The following is a 17,841-nucleotide window of genomic DNA, read 5'->3' on the forward strand; positions in this document are numbered from 1 at the left end:
GGAGCCTGACATGGGGTTCGAACTCAGGAACCATGAGATCATGACCTGAACATAAATCGACGTTTAACGGACTAAGCCACCCAGGAGCCCCACAATAATCCAATTTTTTAAATGGGCAAAAGATCTGAACTGATAACTCACTAAAGAAAATATACAAATAGCAAATAAGCATCTGGAAAGATAACATCTTTTGTCATGAGGGAAATGCAAATTAAAACAACAAAAAGATACTACTATCCACCTATTGGAACAGCTAAAATCAAAAAAACAATACAACTGCCTCCAAGTACGCAAAGCAACAGGAACTCTCGTTCTTTGCTGATGGGAATGTAAAATTGTACGGCTAACTTGAAAGTTTAACTTTAACTTCAAAGTTAAACAGTCTTACCATATGTTCCAGCAATCCTGCTCCTAGATATTTACCTAAATAAATGGAAATTTTATGTCTATAAAAATACCTCCATACCATATGTAAAGCAGCTTTATTCATAATCACCAAAAACTGGAAGCAATCAAGACACTTCTCAATAGGTGAACGTATAAACAAACTGTGGCACATCCTTAAAATGAAATGCTATTCAGGGACAGAAAGAAAGCAGCTCTCCAGCCACAAAAAGACATCAGATGAATCTTAAATGCAGATTGCTAAGAGAAAGAACCCAATCCGAAAAGGCTACATACTGTATGACTCTAATTCTATAACATTCGGGAAAAGGCAAACTACAGAGCCAGTAAAAAGACCTCCCTCTACGGGGAGGAAGGAGAGTTGAATGGGAAGTCACACGGGATTTTTCATAGGGGTAAAACTATTCTGTATGCCACCGTAATGCCAGTTCCACGACACTGCATTTTTGACACCCTATAGCTTCGTAGCACAAAGAGTGAATTTTAATGCATGAAAGTTCTCAAAATATTAGAATGTGAATTAGAATTAGAATAATTATTAGATGGCATAGAATCCCAGGATGGAATGTAGAATGTGACCAAACAATCTAACTATGTTACAAATGTCTGAAGTGATGTCACCAAAGCGGGCAGAGGAATATATTATTCACCTTGGGTATCTTTGGAAATGAGTGGAGTCTGCAAGCCTAAAGGGAGTAGAAAGGGCACCCAAGCACTGGACTCCAGCTGACTGCTTCCTATAGGGGTACCGGTTAACAGTTTTGTTATCACTACAGGTAGAGCAGAAGTGAGCAATAAGTGAATGAAGGGCCAAAGGTGAGAGGCAGGTTTCTCATTGTTGGGAGTGGAGGTTATAGGTAAGGAAAGGAAAATGGGAAGAATGATTCATGTGGTTAAAGAATAAAGTCGGAGAACTCAGCATAAACTCATGTTTAGCTAAATATAGATACAGATGGTTACACATGGAAATATTTAAGGGCGCCTCGGAGCTTAGTTGCTTAAGTGTCTAATTCTTGATGTCGGCTCAGGTCATGGCCTCACAGTCATACCACTCTGGGTGTGGAGCCCCTGTTGGGATTCTCTCATTCCCTCTCTCTCAGCCCCTCCCCTGTTTATCTCCCCCATCCCAGGAACACCCCCGCCCCCGCTACGTTGCATGCGCGGTCACCCACACAAAAAAAGTAATTAAAAAAAGAACTATTTACAGATAATGTATATAACAGGTTAGTATACCCACAAATATTTCTTTTCTCAGAGGTTTGGAATCAGTGACTTCCAGTAGCAACAAGCACACAGAGCATCCAGATCTTGGTATCTGATAACATTCTCCAGTCGAGGAACCGGGGCTCTGTGAAGAGACAACTGATTCCAGGACTCAGAAACGAAAGGTACCAGAAGGCAAGGAAGTGTTCAGCAACAGAACAAAATCGCAGCTGTTGAAGGTACATCAACAGGACAGAGGAGTCAACTGAAAGAGCTCCCAATGACCAAAGCTGGAAAAATTTGAGCAGCAAAATAAAGTAATATTAGATTAAAATCCAGTGTACAAAATAAACATCCACAAGTCTATATTGATATAAATAAATGATTGAAGACATAACTACATGGGAAGAATTTCCCATGCAGAATAATTCAAAATAATGTATGTAAATACTCCGCCTTCAAGGAGGGGAAGCATAACTCCCCACCTCCCAAGTAAGGGCTGTGCATGGTAACTTCCTTCCAAAGAAGACAGAGTGGAAGCAGGGAAAAACTGAACTTCACCGTGGAGAAATCTGAAAACCCCTCCTCAGCCAGATGATCAAAGTTCACATCAACAGTGGTAAGTCATGCTGATAGTAGGATGCGACGTAATGGAAATGGCACTTTAACTCTATAGTCTTCCAAAAACATACAACCTTAGTCAAACCATAAGAAAAACATGGGTAAGTTGCAACTTCTGGAAATTCCACATAATACCTGATCAGTACTCCTCATAACTGCCAAAGTACTCAAAAACAAGGAAAGTATGGGGGTGTCTGGGTGACTCACTCAGTTAGGCTCAGGTCATGATCTTGAGATTCACAGGTTCAAGCCCCACATCGGGCTCTATGCTGATGGTACAAAGCCTGCTTGGGTTTCTCTTTCTCTTCCTCTCTTTCTCTCTTTTTTCTCTCTCTCTCTCTCAAAATTAATTAATTAATTAAAAACAAAAACACAACAAGGAAAGTCTGAGAAAGTACACAGCCAAGAATAGCCTAGGGAGACATGAGGACTAAATATAATGTGCTATCCTGGACGGCCCCTGGAAGAGAAATAAAAGCAATGGGTAAAAACTAAAATCTGAAGAAATTGTGGGCTTTAGTTGATAATAATGTATCAATATTGGTTCATAAATTATAACAGATGTACCATACTCTGGTAATAATAGAGGAAATTGGCTATACTATCATCCAAAAAGGGGAATAATAGAGGAAATCACTATACTATTATCCCAATTTCTCTGTAAATCTAAAACTGTGCTAAAATAAAGTTAACTTTAAAGAAGAAAACCTTTTAGATAAAAAGGAGAGAAGGAAAACATGAATGAAATTAGAAATAAGAAATGGGACATAAACAACAAGAAGGAGAATTATTCTTTTAAAATACTATATGAAATTTTATCAGTAAAAAGTTTAAATCTTGGCGAAATGGATATTTTGAAATCTCACGGACATGGATGTATTGCCAGAATTGACTCAGAAGATGAGAAAACTGAAATATAATAGTAAATATGAAAGAAGCTAAGAAAAGAGTCAGTGAATTGCCTCCAAGAAATTATTTGAACCAGATGGTTTTTCCAGTGAAATCTTTCAAGTTTTTAGGGAACAGATAATCCCCATGTTATATAAACTATTTCAAAGCACAGAAATAAATGAACAGCCAGCCCCCAATCATTTTATGAACTTAACATAGTCTAACAAAGCATATGCACACATACACCCAACCGCAAGTCTAATGTCAATACCATAACATACATGCACACAGGCGTACACACAGTTACACACATACACGCACACACAGAGCAAATCTCATTATAAATCTCATAAATATAAATGCAAAATTCTGAATAAATTCAGCCACTGAAATCTGGTACTAAATCAAAAGAATAATCCTCTGTAACCAAGAAATATTGACTCAGAAATAAAAGACCTACTTAGTATTTAAATATATTGATTTTTAAACATTAGTTTACCAAGACAGAAAAATGCTATGATAATGAAATGCATTCATAAATTTCAACACTCCTTATAAAGTTCTCAGAATAGAAATAATTATTGAAAAGGACACAAAAATTAATATTATTTCCAGGCGATCATAAACTAACAAGACTCAAAGCAAACAGCTAAAGATAATTAGAATTAATAAGGTAATTATTGAGGAGCACCAGAAGAGATCAATATCCCAATGCAAGCAGTCAGAAGAGGGCAAATCCTCCTTTCATCCACCTTTTAGTTCGATTCAGACCTTGAACAGATCGGATGACGCCCACCCACACTGGGGAGGGTAATGCACGCCACTCAATATACCAGTTCAAATGCTAGTCTCTCCTGGAAACACCCTTGAAAACATACCCAGAAATAATGCTTACCCAGACATCCAGGCATCCCACGATCCAGTCAAAGTTGACACATAAAATTAACCATCACGAAGACTGGATGGATGATGAAACCGTGAACCCAGATAGAGAAAACATACAAAAGGAGGAACAGATTTCAACAATAGGAAGTATGGGAGAGGGGAGAAGAAAAAGAGGAAAGCCAGCAGGAAGTAACAATATCAGTAAAAATGTTACGGGTCCATGATTGGCCATCTGTGCCAGATGCTACAGAAAGGTCACATAGGATAAAAATCGGAAGTCGGTCACTAGGTTTAGAATTTAAGAGGACTCCTGATGAGGTAGTTTCTGTAGTGTGAAAGGAGAAAATACAGACCACTGAGGAGTTGAGGAGTAAATGGGAAATGACCAGATAGCCTCAGTAGGTGTGGACTATTCTTTCAAGAAGTCTGACCTCTAAGAGGAGGAGGGAAAGTGAGTGGTACCTGTTTGGGAGTAGGGTGAAGAACCAAGGGAGGAGGTTTTATCTGTATGTTTGGCTGGTTTGATGGCCTCTTTTTTGGTTTAGGACCGCAAGATTCCAACATAGGAAACATAGGAAAGAGGAGACAGAAGAAGAGAGATAGAAGCTCTAGGTGAGACACAGAATGATGGATGGATCAGGAGCCAGGGGCAGAGTGAAAGGGATGAGACACTATTGACCTTGGCCTTAGACAACAGCACCCCCTCTCACTCTAAGGTAAGAAAGATGAAAGGTGGAGAATAGAGTGCAGTTTAGGGACAGAAGGAGAGAATGTGGAAGGGATTCCCACCCAGGTGATTGTTTTCTCTGGACAGTACACGGGGCAGAGTGAAGGATGTGCCGAAGACAGTAGGAAGGTAAACACACAGAGTAATTTGGAATAGTCACTTTGGAGAATGCAAAAGACATTGGTAGGCAATATGGAGACTGTAGCAGAGGTTAAAAACCAAACATCTGTAGCCGTACTGGTTAACGCAAGTGATCGCCTCCCTCAATCCTCTGCAAATCAGAGCTGGAAAAGACTACCATATTTCTTAGAATATTCAGTGTTAACGCCTATGAGCAGAAATAGCATATACCTGAATTTCACAGGGCAGCACTTCAAAAGAGGTATTTCCAGATCATTAGAGGCCTGGTTGATTAAGATGCCACTGTGTTGTGCTTACATGCACTTTTAAAAATTGGGAGCTGGAAATACAAGAGGCCAGTGTAACAACAGAAGAATGAATAACCTCCATCAAAAACACTGATGAAGAACAATCCTATCATTGCCTCAGGGAGTACAAATTCTATCTCTATCCATCAGAGAAATTCTAAAAACCAAAGGGAAACTCCTGGTATGATAGAGTTCTGATTTTCACCAGATTTCTCTACAAAAACTTAAAAGGAGTCCCTCAAAAATGGGCTGAAAAGACTTGTAAAATATTTCTAAGATTTCTAGCAAGTGCAATATTGTCTACTCCAAACAGTACTTAAATTTGAAGTTATTAACTCTAGATTATAAAGCCAAAATGTAGTTAAAAAAAAAATCTAATGTGGTTTTTATCTCTCTCTTGGCATCAAGGCCCCACTTGTGTGTTGGTACCTATCAATAAAACTAAATATACAACTCAACAATAAGTATCTTTTCATTGGTTTTGCTGTTGGTTCTTCGTGATGTTAGCAGGAGGCTAGGATATATTTGGTGTTTGGGGAGCTCAACAGGTTGGAAACTCCATTGTGCCACCAGCCCAAAGCCCCTCAAATTACTCTTAAATAAAAGGCTAATAAGCAAATAACGGGCTAGACAAGGAAGAACATTCATGCTAGGGCGCCTGGGTGGCTCAATCGGTTAAGCATCTGAGTCATGATTTCAGCTCAGGTCATGATCCCATGATTGTGAGATTGAGCCCCATGTCAGGCTCTGCCTTGAACATGGAGCCTGCTTGAGATATTCTCTCTCTCTCTCTCTCCCTCTCTCTCGTCTCTCTCCCCCCCCCCTCCCTCTTTCACTGCTCCTGACCCCCAAAAGAATAATAAAAATGTTAAAAAAAGAATACTCATTCTAAGAATTTCTCCCTTTTGTCTAATGGGAAATGAGGTAAAAAGGGTATGTTTGTAGATAACATGTTTAAAGTTCAAGTCTAAATAAGTCTGGCTCTTAAGTCTACTCCTTTAAAGTACGTATTTTAACTACATGCTGCCACCTACTGGATAATTTACAAGGGTTTGTGCTTTCCTGGTAACAAAGAAAAACAGAGGGGAACAGGGCAAAAGATTTGTTTTCATAGAAACATTTTACTTTAAAAGTTATGGTAATAGATAGGCTTGATCAAAATAATTATTCATTTCAATTTTATATTTTTATTTAAGAGGGATAGCCAAAGTTCAGCAAATAACATGGGAAAGAACCTAATCTCAAAATGGAACAGATGTAAGTAGTTTTGCACCATTTTATAATATGAGGCTATGTGGTAATAGCAGTAATTTGAGACTTTAAAATCACTCCTATGCAGTCAAATTAGACTCTTGAATTTCCATTCATTTCTTTCATACGTGCAGTGAAAATATTCTACTAATACCTTTCTTAAACTGAAGATTCCAAAAATGTCCTCTTTTAGAATGAAGTAATAACAATGTATGTAAAATACAAAGAAAAAGTGTGTAATTAGGCTAATAATGCAGTCCAACCAAAGTAAATATCTTCTATGGCTTTTAAGATAGTTAGAAATCAGACCAATATGAAACTGTTAAACCTATGCCTATGATGCAAAAAAACATGAGCAAATTTCATTAAGGAATCTGCCTTCTAAAAAGGACCAGTCAAAAATAAATAAATAAATAAAAATAAAAATAAAAAAGACCAGTCACCAAAGAAATAAGAAGAATCTACTTAAATCTGAAGAGCCAGGAACACTTGGTGCAGAGACTACTGGCTCCAGACAATACAAGAGTGGAAAAAACATTTGTTTCACCTAACAGTATCTTTTATTCCCATTTCCTTCTACATTGACCCTACTTTTCAATCTTATCTGCTCTGAGCGCAATAAACACTGCCAGTACACAGCAATTGACTAAGAATTCAAAATCTTATTGAAACTCTAACATAATATTTAAGCCAGTGGTTCTCCCTGCACAGAGGTTTTGAGTCCCTTGTAGTTCCAGCTTTCAGATCATGAAATACAACTAATTTCCATGTTAGAACATTAGTATTAATCTACAATTACTGTAAATGTGTACAGGGCCTATGTAGTCATGTGACTCCAGAGATATAACAGTGAACTCTGTAGGTTTAAGCCAAATATACATGATATGAGCTTTAAAAATGAAATGTATCTGATGAGACACCTGGGTAGCTCAGTTGGTTAAATATCCGACTCTTTCTTTCATCTAAGTCATGATCTCATGGCTTAAAAGATTGAATCACACATTGGGCTCTCTCTCAAAAATAAATAAACATTTTAAAAAATTTTAATATAATAATACTGACACAGCATAAAAAAGATAGTCAATGATATTATAATCATGATGTATCAGATCAGATGGTAGCTATACTTGTGGTGAACTTAGAATAATGCATGGGGCTGCTGAGTGGCTCAGTTGGCTAAGTGTCCAACCTGTGATTTTGGCTCAGGTCATGAGCTCATGGTTCAGTTGGTGAGATCAAGCCCTGTGACAGGCTTACTTTATCTGCAAGGAAACTTCCTGGAATTCTCTCTCTCCCTCTCACTCTGTCTCCCCCCTGCTCATTCTCTCTCTGTCTCAAAATAACTTTAAAAAATAAAAATAATGTATAGACATATTGAATCACTATGTTGTACACTGAAACTAGTGTAACATTGTACAACTATACACAAAAAAATTTTTTAATGTTTATTTACTTATTTTGAGAGATACAAACCATGAGAAGGGAGGGGCAGAGAAAGATAGAGGGAGAATCCCAAGCAGGCCCCATTTTGTCAACATAGAGCCCAATATGGGGACAGATCTCACTAACCATGAGATCTGAGTCGAAATCAAGAGTCAGATGCTCAACTGACTGAGCCACCCAGGCGTCCCGACTCAAATTTTTTTTAAATGCTGATGCAAATCATTCCAGTTATCTATTGGTACATTAAAAAAATCACCCAAGGGGCGCCTGGGTGGCTCAGTTGGTTAAGTATACGGCTTCAGCTCAGGTCATGATCTCATGGTTCGTGGGTTAGAGCCCTGCATCAGGCTCTGTGCTGACAGCTAGCTCAGAGCCTGGAGCCTGTCTTCAGATCTGTATCTCCTTCTCTCTCTGACCCTCCCCTGCTCGCATTGTCTCTCTCTGTCTGTCAAAAATAAATAAAAGACATAAAAAAAATTTTTTTTAAATCACCCAAAATTTAGTGTCATACAACAATAATTCTCGCAGGCAAGATCTACTAATGGATGCTAACATTAGTAGACAAAAGTTTGAGGAAAGATATTTGCATAATCTTAAAGTATCTCACCCATGATATTTATTATTTTATAAAAGGAAAATTAGCAACTTTACAATAGAGAAACCTGGCAGACACCACCTTAACCAAGTTTTCAAGGTTACTATCACCAGTAATATCAGACCTTAATCTTAGGTACCCTGAGCACGACTGATCGAGAGCCTGTAACTTCTGGGGTATTCTTGCCAAAAATGCATTACCTCTATCTAATCAAGGGAAAACATCAGACAAACTGAAAATGAAGGATATTTTGCAAAATAGTTGACGAATACTCTCCAAATGTGTCAAGGCCACGAAGGAACTATCACAAATTAGAAGCGACTAAGAAAACATGACAACCAAGTGCAAAATGGGATCCTGGGTTGGATACTAGAAAATAAAAAAGGACATTTGTGAAAAAACTGGTGAAATTTTAAAAAGGTCTGGAGTTTAACAGAATTATACCAACATTAACTTCTTAGTGTTGATCACTGTAAAGTCAACCCTTGAACAACGGGGGGTTAGGGATGCCACATCCCCTTGTAGCCAAAAATCCATGTATAACTTTTAACTTCCCCAAAACTTTACTAATGACCTATTGTTAGTCAGAAGCCTTACCAATAATGTAAACAGTTGATTAAGATATATTTTGTATATTATATGTATTATACCTTGTATTCTTAAATAGGGTTAGGATTGGGGTTAGGGTTAGGGTTAGGGCTAAGGAAGAGAGAAAAGGTTATTAAGAAAATTATAAGAGGGGCACCTGGTGGCTCAGTCAGTTAAGTGACCGACTTCAGCTTAGGTCATGGTCTCATGGTTCGTGGGTTTGAGCCCCGCCTCGGGCTCTGTGCTGACAGCTCAGAGCCTGGAGTCTGCTTTGAATTCTGTGTCTCCCTCTCTCTCTGCCTGCCTCTCTCTGCTAGCACTCCGTGTCCCTCCCCCTCTCAAAAATAAACATTAAAAAAATTTTTTAAAGAAAATCACAAGAGACAATGCTTTCACAGTACTATGCTATAAAAAGTCCACATATCAATGGACCCATGAAGTTCAAACCCATGTTGCTCAAAGGCCAACTGTACTACGGTTCTAGAGGGGAGGCTGGGTAAAGTGTAAACAGGAAGTCTATGTACTATTTTGAAATGTTTCTGTAAGCTTAAGATTATTCCACAACAAAAAGTAAAACACAACAAAACAAAACTTAGTGGCACAAAATGGTGACTATTTTATTACACTCATGATTCTGTGGGTCAATAATACAAAGGATACGCCAGCAAGGATTTGCCTATGCCCCACCATGAAGGGGGCCGCAGCTGGGGTGCTGCCCTGGGTGGGGGATGTCTGTGGCGGCTCACCTGACACCATGTGTCTGGCCTTGGCTATTCTCTACATGACGTTTGTTAGGAATGCAATGTCCCAAGGTTGTTCCTTCTTTCACATCTCTGGTGCCTGCTCTGAGATGCTGAAACCCTGATATATTAGTTTCCAGAGGCTGCTGTAACAAGCAACTATGGAATGGATGACTGAAAACAATAGAAATTTATTCTCCCACTTCTGGAAGTTAGATATCTGGAATGAAGATGTCAGCAAGGCCATGCCCCTCTGAAGTCTCTAGGGAAGAATCCTTCCTTGCTTCTTCCCAGCTTCTGGTGGCTCCCAGTGACTCCCGCCATTCCTTGGCTTATAACTAATCATTCTAAGCTCTGCTTCTATCTCCACATGACCTTCTTCCCTGTGTCATTGTGTCTCTGTGTCTTCCCTTATAAGAACACTAAATTTCAGATTTAGAGTCCACATAATCCGGTAAGACCTCATCTTAACTGATCACATCTGCAAAGATTCTATTATATTTTTTCAGTTTATTTATTTTTGAGAGAGAGGAGAGAGAGAGAGAGAGAGAGAGAGAGAGAGAGTGTGTGTGTGTGTGTGTGTGTGTTTGAGCACAAGCAGGAGAGGGGCAGAGAGAGAGGGAGAGAGAGAGAATCCCAGCAAGATCTACACTATCAGTGCAAATGGGTCTTAAATTCACAAACCATGAGATCATTACCTGAGCCAAAATCAAGAGTCAGATACTTAACCAACTAAGCCATCCAGGTGCTCCCACAAAGATTCTATTTCTAAATAAGGTCACATTCTAGGGGAACCTGGGTGGCTCAGCTGGTTAAGATTCCGACTTAACCTCAGGTCATAATCTCATAATCATAATGGGCTTGAGCCCCGTGTCAGGCTCTGTGCTTACAACTCGGAGCCTGGACCCTGTAGAAATAAGGTCACATTCTTATGCTCCAGGTAGACATTTATTCCGGTGGGACACGAAGAAGTCACTATAGGTGGGAACTGGCCAGCATCACTCCCTCTGAGTAGACGCTCCATATAGCCTGTTTGGACTTTCTCACAACATGGCAGCTTCAGGGTAGTCCGACCCTTTATAGGATGGCTGGCTTTCCTTCTTTCTAAGGACAGAAGCCAAAACTACCAGTCCTCTTAACAGTGAGGGCTGGAACTGGTGGTGTAGGATTACTTCTGCTGCAATCTATTGGCCAGTGTAGTCCTAGAGCAGCCCAGACAGAAAATACAGGACAATGGAGACTCCATGCCTATATGAGGACTGAATGAACATCACAGAGGGAAGGAACTATGGCAAACATCTTGGAAACAAACTCCCATGCAGTTCTGTCCTTACTGACAGCTAAGGGTGCCCATGTGATACAAATTGGTAGAAAACAGTTTATAAAACACCATATATATCATTTGATTTCATTCTTATTTTTAAAATGTATATGGATAGCTGCATGGAAAATGTCTCAAAAGATAAAGAGTAATCAAAAATATTACTAATGATTATCTCTGCCAGTTAAGAATTTAGCTGATTTTTTCTTCCAGTTTATCATTATTTTCTAATACAGATTACATATGTATTATTTCTACTTAAAAAAATAGAAGTAGAAAGTAAGATATCTATGATCATAACAGTCATTTGGGGTTTTTTTAATGTGTTTTATTTATTTTTGAGAGAGAGAGCATGAGTAGGGGAGGGAAAGAGAGGGAGGAACAGAGGATTCAAAGCAAGCACTGCACTGATAGCAGCAAGCCCCAGGTGGGGCTCAAACTCACGAACCTTCTTCAGCCAAAGTCGGATGTTCAACCAAGCCACCCAGGTGCCCTTAGTTCTTGGTGTTTTAATTAAGATAGACAAATGGTAAATTTCAATGAAGCCAATCTAGATATAGACCAATCTACAAGAAACGCGACTCATTTTTTAAGTCCTTAGTCAAAGAGAGGGCAACCCAGATAGGATACCCACTTCTTGGGTAGAAATACTTAGTGCAATCTAAATCCAAATCCCTCAGGCCCAAGCAGCTTTTGAGCTCTCAACACTGGGTCCAAAAAGAAAGAAACCTGAAGGAATTTCACTCATATCAGAGGTCATGCTAAACGGCTGCAAGAGTCTGAGTCTGAGGTTCTGCAAGGTTAGACATTCACTTTGCAAAACACAAATGAATCCCAGGATTCTCCAAGAAATCAGGGGCCCCTGCTTAGAGTCAGTCTTACCCCCAAACAGTACTGGATAACCTCTTATGTGAAGCAAGTTATAGGATTTCCAAAGTGACCTGCCAAAAAAAAATAGCAACTTTTTCCCAATACCTAAAATTTTCACTGGTGTATAAGTAAGTTAAAGATTACATGACTCCATAACACTTCTGTCGATGAAGGAGGAAGAGAAGATAAACAAGGAGAAGAGTAACGGGAAAATCATAAATATACACACACACAAGGTGGGAACGTAGAAACAAGCATAATGATTTGGCTGGTCTTAAAAACAAGACTGTAAGAGAACAGGAAATAGGACCAACTGGTAACGGATTTTTATGAAAGGGACTGCAGAAGCCTGAGTGGGACACCTTGTGGGAGGACTCTAGACAGTTAGGAGACTGCATAGACTGAGTGTCTAGAGGCCTCCTAGAAGCACAGGAAGTAAAGGCAAAGACATGTTTTGTCTATTTCCCAATTTCTCACTGCCCTGTCCCCCTCACTCTTGAACAGATACAAACCTGAGAAGCTTCTGAAACTTATCTATGCTCAGGAAAGCTCCATATAATCCTACCTAATGTGATCATTTCCCACAGAGAAGAGTTAAACTCACAAAGAAAAAGAAAGAATTGCTTAACTGAGAAATTTATTTTAATCCAAATATTCTATGACTCTCAGATTTTTTTTTAAAAAAGACAAATTTCACTCACCAACAGTTTCTTCTGATGTAGCAGTCAAAGCTAGAAACTTTTTTGTATTTTCCATCTCCTCATTATTTTGCAAAGCTTCACTAGTTTTTGCAGACTAAGAAAAGAGAAACAAGAAAAAGATAACTATACTCTTTGATATTTTTTCTGATTCCAACATAGATTACAAATTGTGTAATTTGTAATTACACAATTGACCTGAACAAGAAGTTTCAGGTCATTTTTATTCCTTTAAATAGCAAATCTATTAGTATTCCTGTTCATACAAAATTCTAGCAATGAATATTTCCAAATAGTGTTGTAATATATGTCTATCATTATATGATAATTATCTCACTTAATCTTCTTCAGTCTCCATTTAATATTTCTATCACTAATGAGTAACCTAAAGGTACATTATCAAATTACAGTTTCAGACATTTCAAGATCGATACTGTATTTTATTTTGAGTCCAATTGCAATTCTCATTTTTAAACAAGTAAAAATTTGCTTTGAGATTCAACAGGAATAAGGGATAGGCTAACTTTTATGACAAAATTTATACAAATCATTTCTCTAGTTTAAATCACTGCATTGTGTATGGTGCTTTCTTTTTACTCCGTGGTCCTCCATGGAATCTTGTAAAAAATGTATTCTTAATTAGTTCATTATTATTGCAGAGTTTCGTCTAGGAAATTTCCTTGAAGTCAGTCGACTGAGGAAGGAAGAATATACCAAAAAAAACTAATCTGTTGTAACAGTCTTCCTTACCTTAAAAGTGCTCTCCTTTAAGAGGCAAAGTTCAAATATGAGTCAATGGCTATACATCAAGTCAGAGCAAATATATGGTCAACTTCCTCCCCTCCATACAACAGACAATCAAAGGTCCAAGAAGGCCAAGGAAAGTTAATTGAGCACTAGAAATGTATTGAGACAGAAGCAAATAGAGCATGGCCACAGACCACAAGCATTTTACAACTTCTAAGAGACCTTGACCAGCATGTGAAACAGTGAACACCCCACTTCTCAGTCACAAAAGTTTACTTACAAAGGTAATGGCAACCGATGGGTTAAATTTATGTATATTTATGTATTTCTCTCCAACCATAAGCTGGCTGAAAAAGCAGCAGGCCTCCATACTTGATGAAAATAGGGACCACATCACTTTGGAACCCCAGCTGGACACTGGTAAGAGAGGTCTACTGGGCTGCCCATGGAAAACAAACATGGCAATGCAGTGCCTGAAATCTGGAATGATGCGATGCTACCTTGTCTAGTTCCAGAAAACTACATACCTCACCTGCACTCCCCCCACATGTACATATACACACCACCATCCTACTTCCACAGAAAAAATCAATAAAGGCAAACCACACTAATACTACCACAGTCCATGCTTTTCTTATCTTAGAGGAAATTGTTTCTTCCACTTCAACATATGGTGAGACAATTTTTTTATAGTTTATTGTCAAGTTGGTTTCCATATAACACCCCGTGCTCTTCCCCACAAGTGCCCTCCTCCATGTCCATCACCCCCCTTCCCCTTCCCCCCTCCCCCTTCCCCCCTCCCCCTTCAGCCCTCAGTTTGTTCTCAGCATTCAAGAGTGGTGAGACGATTCTTACCTTAAGTTCTTCCCACAGCTTTAGTCTCAAGGCTAGACCTTGCTCCTTCACTTCTTTTTCTCTGTATTGTTTCTTCACCAATATTTTATCAAGTCTCTTCATCTTCTGAATAGCATCTTGAAGTTGAGAATCTAATTCTTTTAATTCAGGTTCATCTATATTGTGTTGAAAGTAGGAATGAGCATGAAGTTTAGTACAACCATAAAGTTTTTTGTTTTTACTATCTGTTCTTTCATTCAACAAATGTTTATGGCTGGTGAGAATAACTAACACTGGTGTCACATATCTTAATTTAGAAGGTGCTTTCACACGCATTTTTTCATATAATTATCTAACCCTGTGAAATATGATTATCTAACAACCCTCTTTTATAGCTGAAACAACTGTATCTTTTCTTATTTTCCTTCTTAAAATTTCTTTTAGTTTCAATATAATTGACACACAATGCTACATTAGTTTCAGGTGTACAACATAGCAATTCGACAGCTCTATATCATGCTATGCTCACCACAAATATAGCTACCATCTGTCACCATACAATGTTGTTAGAGTGTCAGTGGCTATATCCAGTACGGTGCGTCCTTATGCCCATGACTTACTCATTCCATAACTGGAAACCTGTATCTCCCACTCCCCTTCACCCATTTTGCCCACCCCCAACCCGTTTCGGACAACCATCACTTTGTTCTCTGTATTTATAGGTCTGATTCTTTTTATTTGTTTATTCATTCATTGTTGGTTTTTTTAGATTGCACATATATGTGAAATCATATGGTATTTGTCTTTCTCAGTCTGACTTGTTTCAATTAGCATAATACCCTCTAGGTCCATTCATATTGTCACAAATGATAAAATCTTATCATTTTACAGCTGTCTCATGTTCCTGTGTGTGTGTGTGAAAGACAGAGAGAGACAGACAGACAGACAGAATGTATACCACATCTTATTTATTCATTCATCTATCAATGGACACTTAAGTTGCTTCCATATCTTGGCTACTGTAAATAATACAGTAAATATAGGGCTGTGTATATCTTTTCAAATTAATGTTTTCATTTTCATTAGGTAAACACCCAGAATTCCCGGATCATACAGTATTTCTATTTTTAATTTTCTAAAAAATCCTCCATGCTGTTTTTTACAGTAGCTACACCAAGTTATATTCCCATCAACAATACACAAGGGTTATTTTTTCTCCACATTCTTACCAACATTTGGAAATAACTGGGTCCTTTTGAATAGCTAATAAATTATAGTATTGAACTCATAAGTTTCATCTCATTTTCAATCCTAAAATATTTCTCCTTCATTTCTGGTATACCTTCGATAGTGATAAGAAATAAGGAATAAGACAAAGACTCTATCCTAAAACTGCTTCAGACTAAAAGAGGTGATAAAGATAAAATGTAACATGTCAAGATACAAACTGATTCCAACATCAAGAAACAAATTCAGGAAAGTACAAATAAAAGATAACTAGACACCTTTTATCTATGCCCCTCCCGTTTGTTCTATTTTCTTGAAGTACCTAAAAATGGTTAATTGGTAGTAATTTATTTAAAGCTAAGCCCTCTTTAGAACTTTCTTCACTCAAGTTTTAACTTATAATTAATGATAATGTTAATAATAGCTGTGAACATTTATAGAATTGTCTGATAGTCTCCGTGTTAAGGGCTTTATTTACAGGCATTATCTCTTCTAATCTACATCATAATCCTCTCAAGTAGTATAGTTATGGTCCCCATTTCAACAAATTAGTAAACCAAGGCTAATTTGTAACTGAGATACATACACGTCCAAGATGATAAAACTAGTAAATGGCAGGACCGGTTTCCAGTCAGACCTGTCTGATTTGAGAGTCAAAACTCTTCACCACCAGGCAATACATCCTCTGTGAAGTCTGATGAAAGATGACGCTCAAATACTAAAGTCTCCGCCAGGTTAGGTCATTAGAAATGGCATATTATGCTAAGAATGACCAAATTTTGCAACTTTTTAAAATCCAAAGAGTCCAGAGTGTTTCCCTATAATGCATATCACTTCCTCTTTAAGGAAAGCAGATCTTTTCAGAAGGGAATTAGCTAATCCAAAAAGAATACTGATCTTATTGATAAGGAGGCTCTACAGAGCTTATTGCTTACACAATTTCAAATGCAACAGCCTTTAGTTATATTTCCCAACTGCCAATCCTTGCCTTCCATTCACAGAGTTGACATCTGCAAATAATTTATGCAGGTCCAAAACAGTATAAGCAAGTCCAGCGCAAACCAGGCCACCAGCCAATCACGACTACCATGCTCATTTCCCGATCACTACAATCCTGAGTCACCTGGCCCAACTTGGAGAGCGGATCTCACCCCAAGCATACTCTTAAGTCACCGTTCTTCAAAGTTTATGATCTCAGCTTCCCTTCACGACCTTAAAGATGATTGAGAACCCAAAGGAGCTTTTCTTTTATAACTGTTGCTAATTACCATATGAGAAATCAAAACTGAAAAATATTAATTTATTCATTTAAAAATAATAAGCATGTTATTAGTAATTACATGCTAACATAAAGATAACATTTTTTATGACAAATAACTATATATTCCCAAAAAATTAAGAATGGTGTTCTTTAAAATTTTTTTTAAATAGTTTATTGTCTAATTGGTTTCCATACAACACCCAGTGCTCTTCCCCACAAGTGCCCTCCTCCATCACCACCACCTCTTTTCCCCCCTCCCCCTTCCCCTGCAACCCTCAGTTTGTTTTCAGCATTCAATAGTCTCTCAAGTTTTGCGTCCCTCTCTCTCCCCAACTCTCTTTCCCCCTTCCCCTCCCCCTGGTCTTCCATCAGGTTTCTCCTGCTTTCCTGCCAGACCTAACGTTTGCACTCTTTTAAATTTTTAATATCTAGCTTAACAGAAAACAGTTGGATTCTTATATCTGCTTGTCTAATCTACTGCAATCTCTTGTTTCAGCAGAAAACCAGGCCTCATACAGATATGTATTTGGAAAAAGGAGGAGAAATTTATTAACCTTCTAAGATAATTGTGGATATTCTTCTTGGATACTGTAACAAAATTCAACAAGGGACACTTTCTTAAAGAGTGGATATAATTTGAAATATGTAACTGTATCAGTGAGCTTTTTGTATTTGTTCCATTAAAATCCATGCATCTATCATTCATGCTGAATGGGTCTTTTACTCTTCATTGGTGGTTTGGAAAACAGGGGTCCACTGAATTATTCAGACCTTCAAAATGTTAACACATTTCAGGATACATTATTTTTTAAAAATCGCATTTATTAATACTGCCATTAAATTTTATCAGAAAAGTCTGTCTTGGAAATCTGTCAGTCACACAGCGGCATACACAAGTTTTCCAAAATTCTAATTTTCACTTGAAAGTCCAAATTTTATCATTGACAAAACATACTGTCAATTATTTTCCTCGAAGTAACACACTCATTTCATCTTTTTAAAAAAATGACTTCCAAATACCCAAGTAATGACAATAATTTGTCTATCAGTCATTCTTTCATGTAAGAATGATGTCACATTAAAAAGCGGCTCATTTGCTTCTCGAC

The 17,841-nt window shown here is 38.0% G+C and overlaps 1 protein-coding gene and 1 long non-coding RNA gene across 3 annotated transcripts in view; one reads left to right on the plus strand and one right to left on the minus strand.

Moving 5' to 3' along the window:
* FSIP1 (fibrous sheath interacting protein 1) overlaps positions 1–17,841 on the minus strand; it is a 183,464-nt gene that overhangs the window by 154,421 nt on the left and 11,202 nt on the right. For both annotated transcript variants that reach the window (XM_029952680.1, XM_029952681.1), the window contains exons 4-5: positions 14,269–14,423; positions 12,670–12,763 (exon numbers count right to left, since the gene is read on the minus strand). In XM_029952680.1, coding sequence (XP_029808540.1) covers positions 12,670–12,763; positions 14,269–14,423 — 249 coding nt within the window. The remainder of the gene's footprint in view (positions 1–12,669; positions 12,764–14,268; positions 14,424–17,841) is intronic.
* Positions 1,020–17,436, plus strand: LOC115302734. Its single transcript, XR_003913606.1, has 3 exons — positions 1,020–1,221; positions 1,661–2,227; positions 17,232–17,436. It is a non-coding gene; the product is annotated as an uncharacterized LOC115302734 (long non-coding RNA).

Source organism: Suricata suricatta, chromosome 9 (assembly GCF_006229205.1).
Source record: "Suricata suricatta isolate VVHF042 chromosome 9, meerkat_22Aug2017_6uvM2_HiC, whole genome shotgun sequence".
NCBI lineage: Eukaryota > Metazoa > Chordata > Mammalia > Carnivora > Herpestidae > Suricata > Suricata suricatta.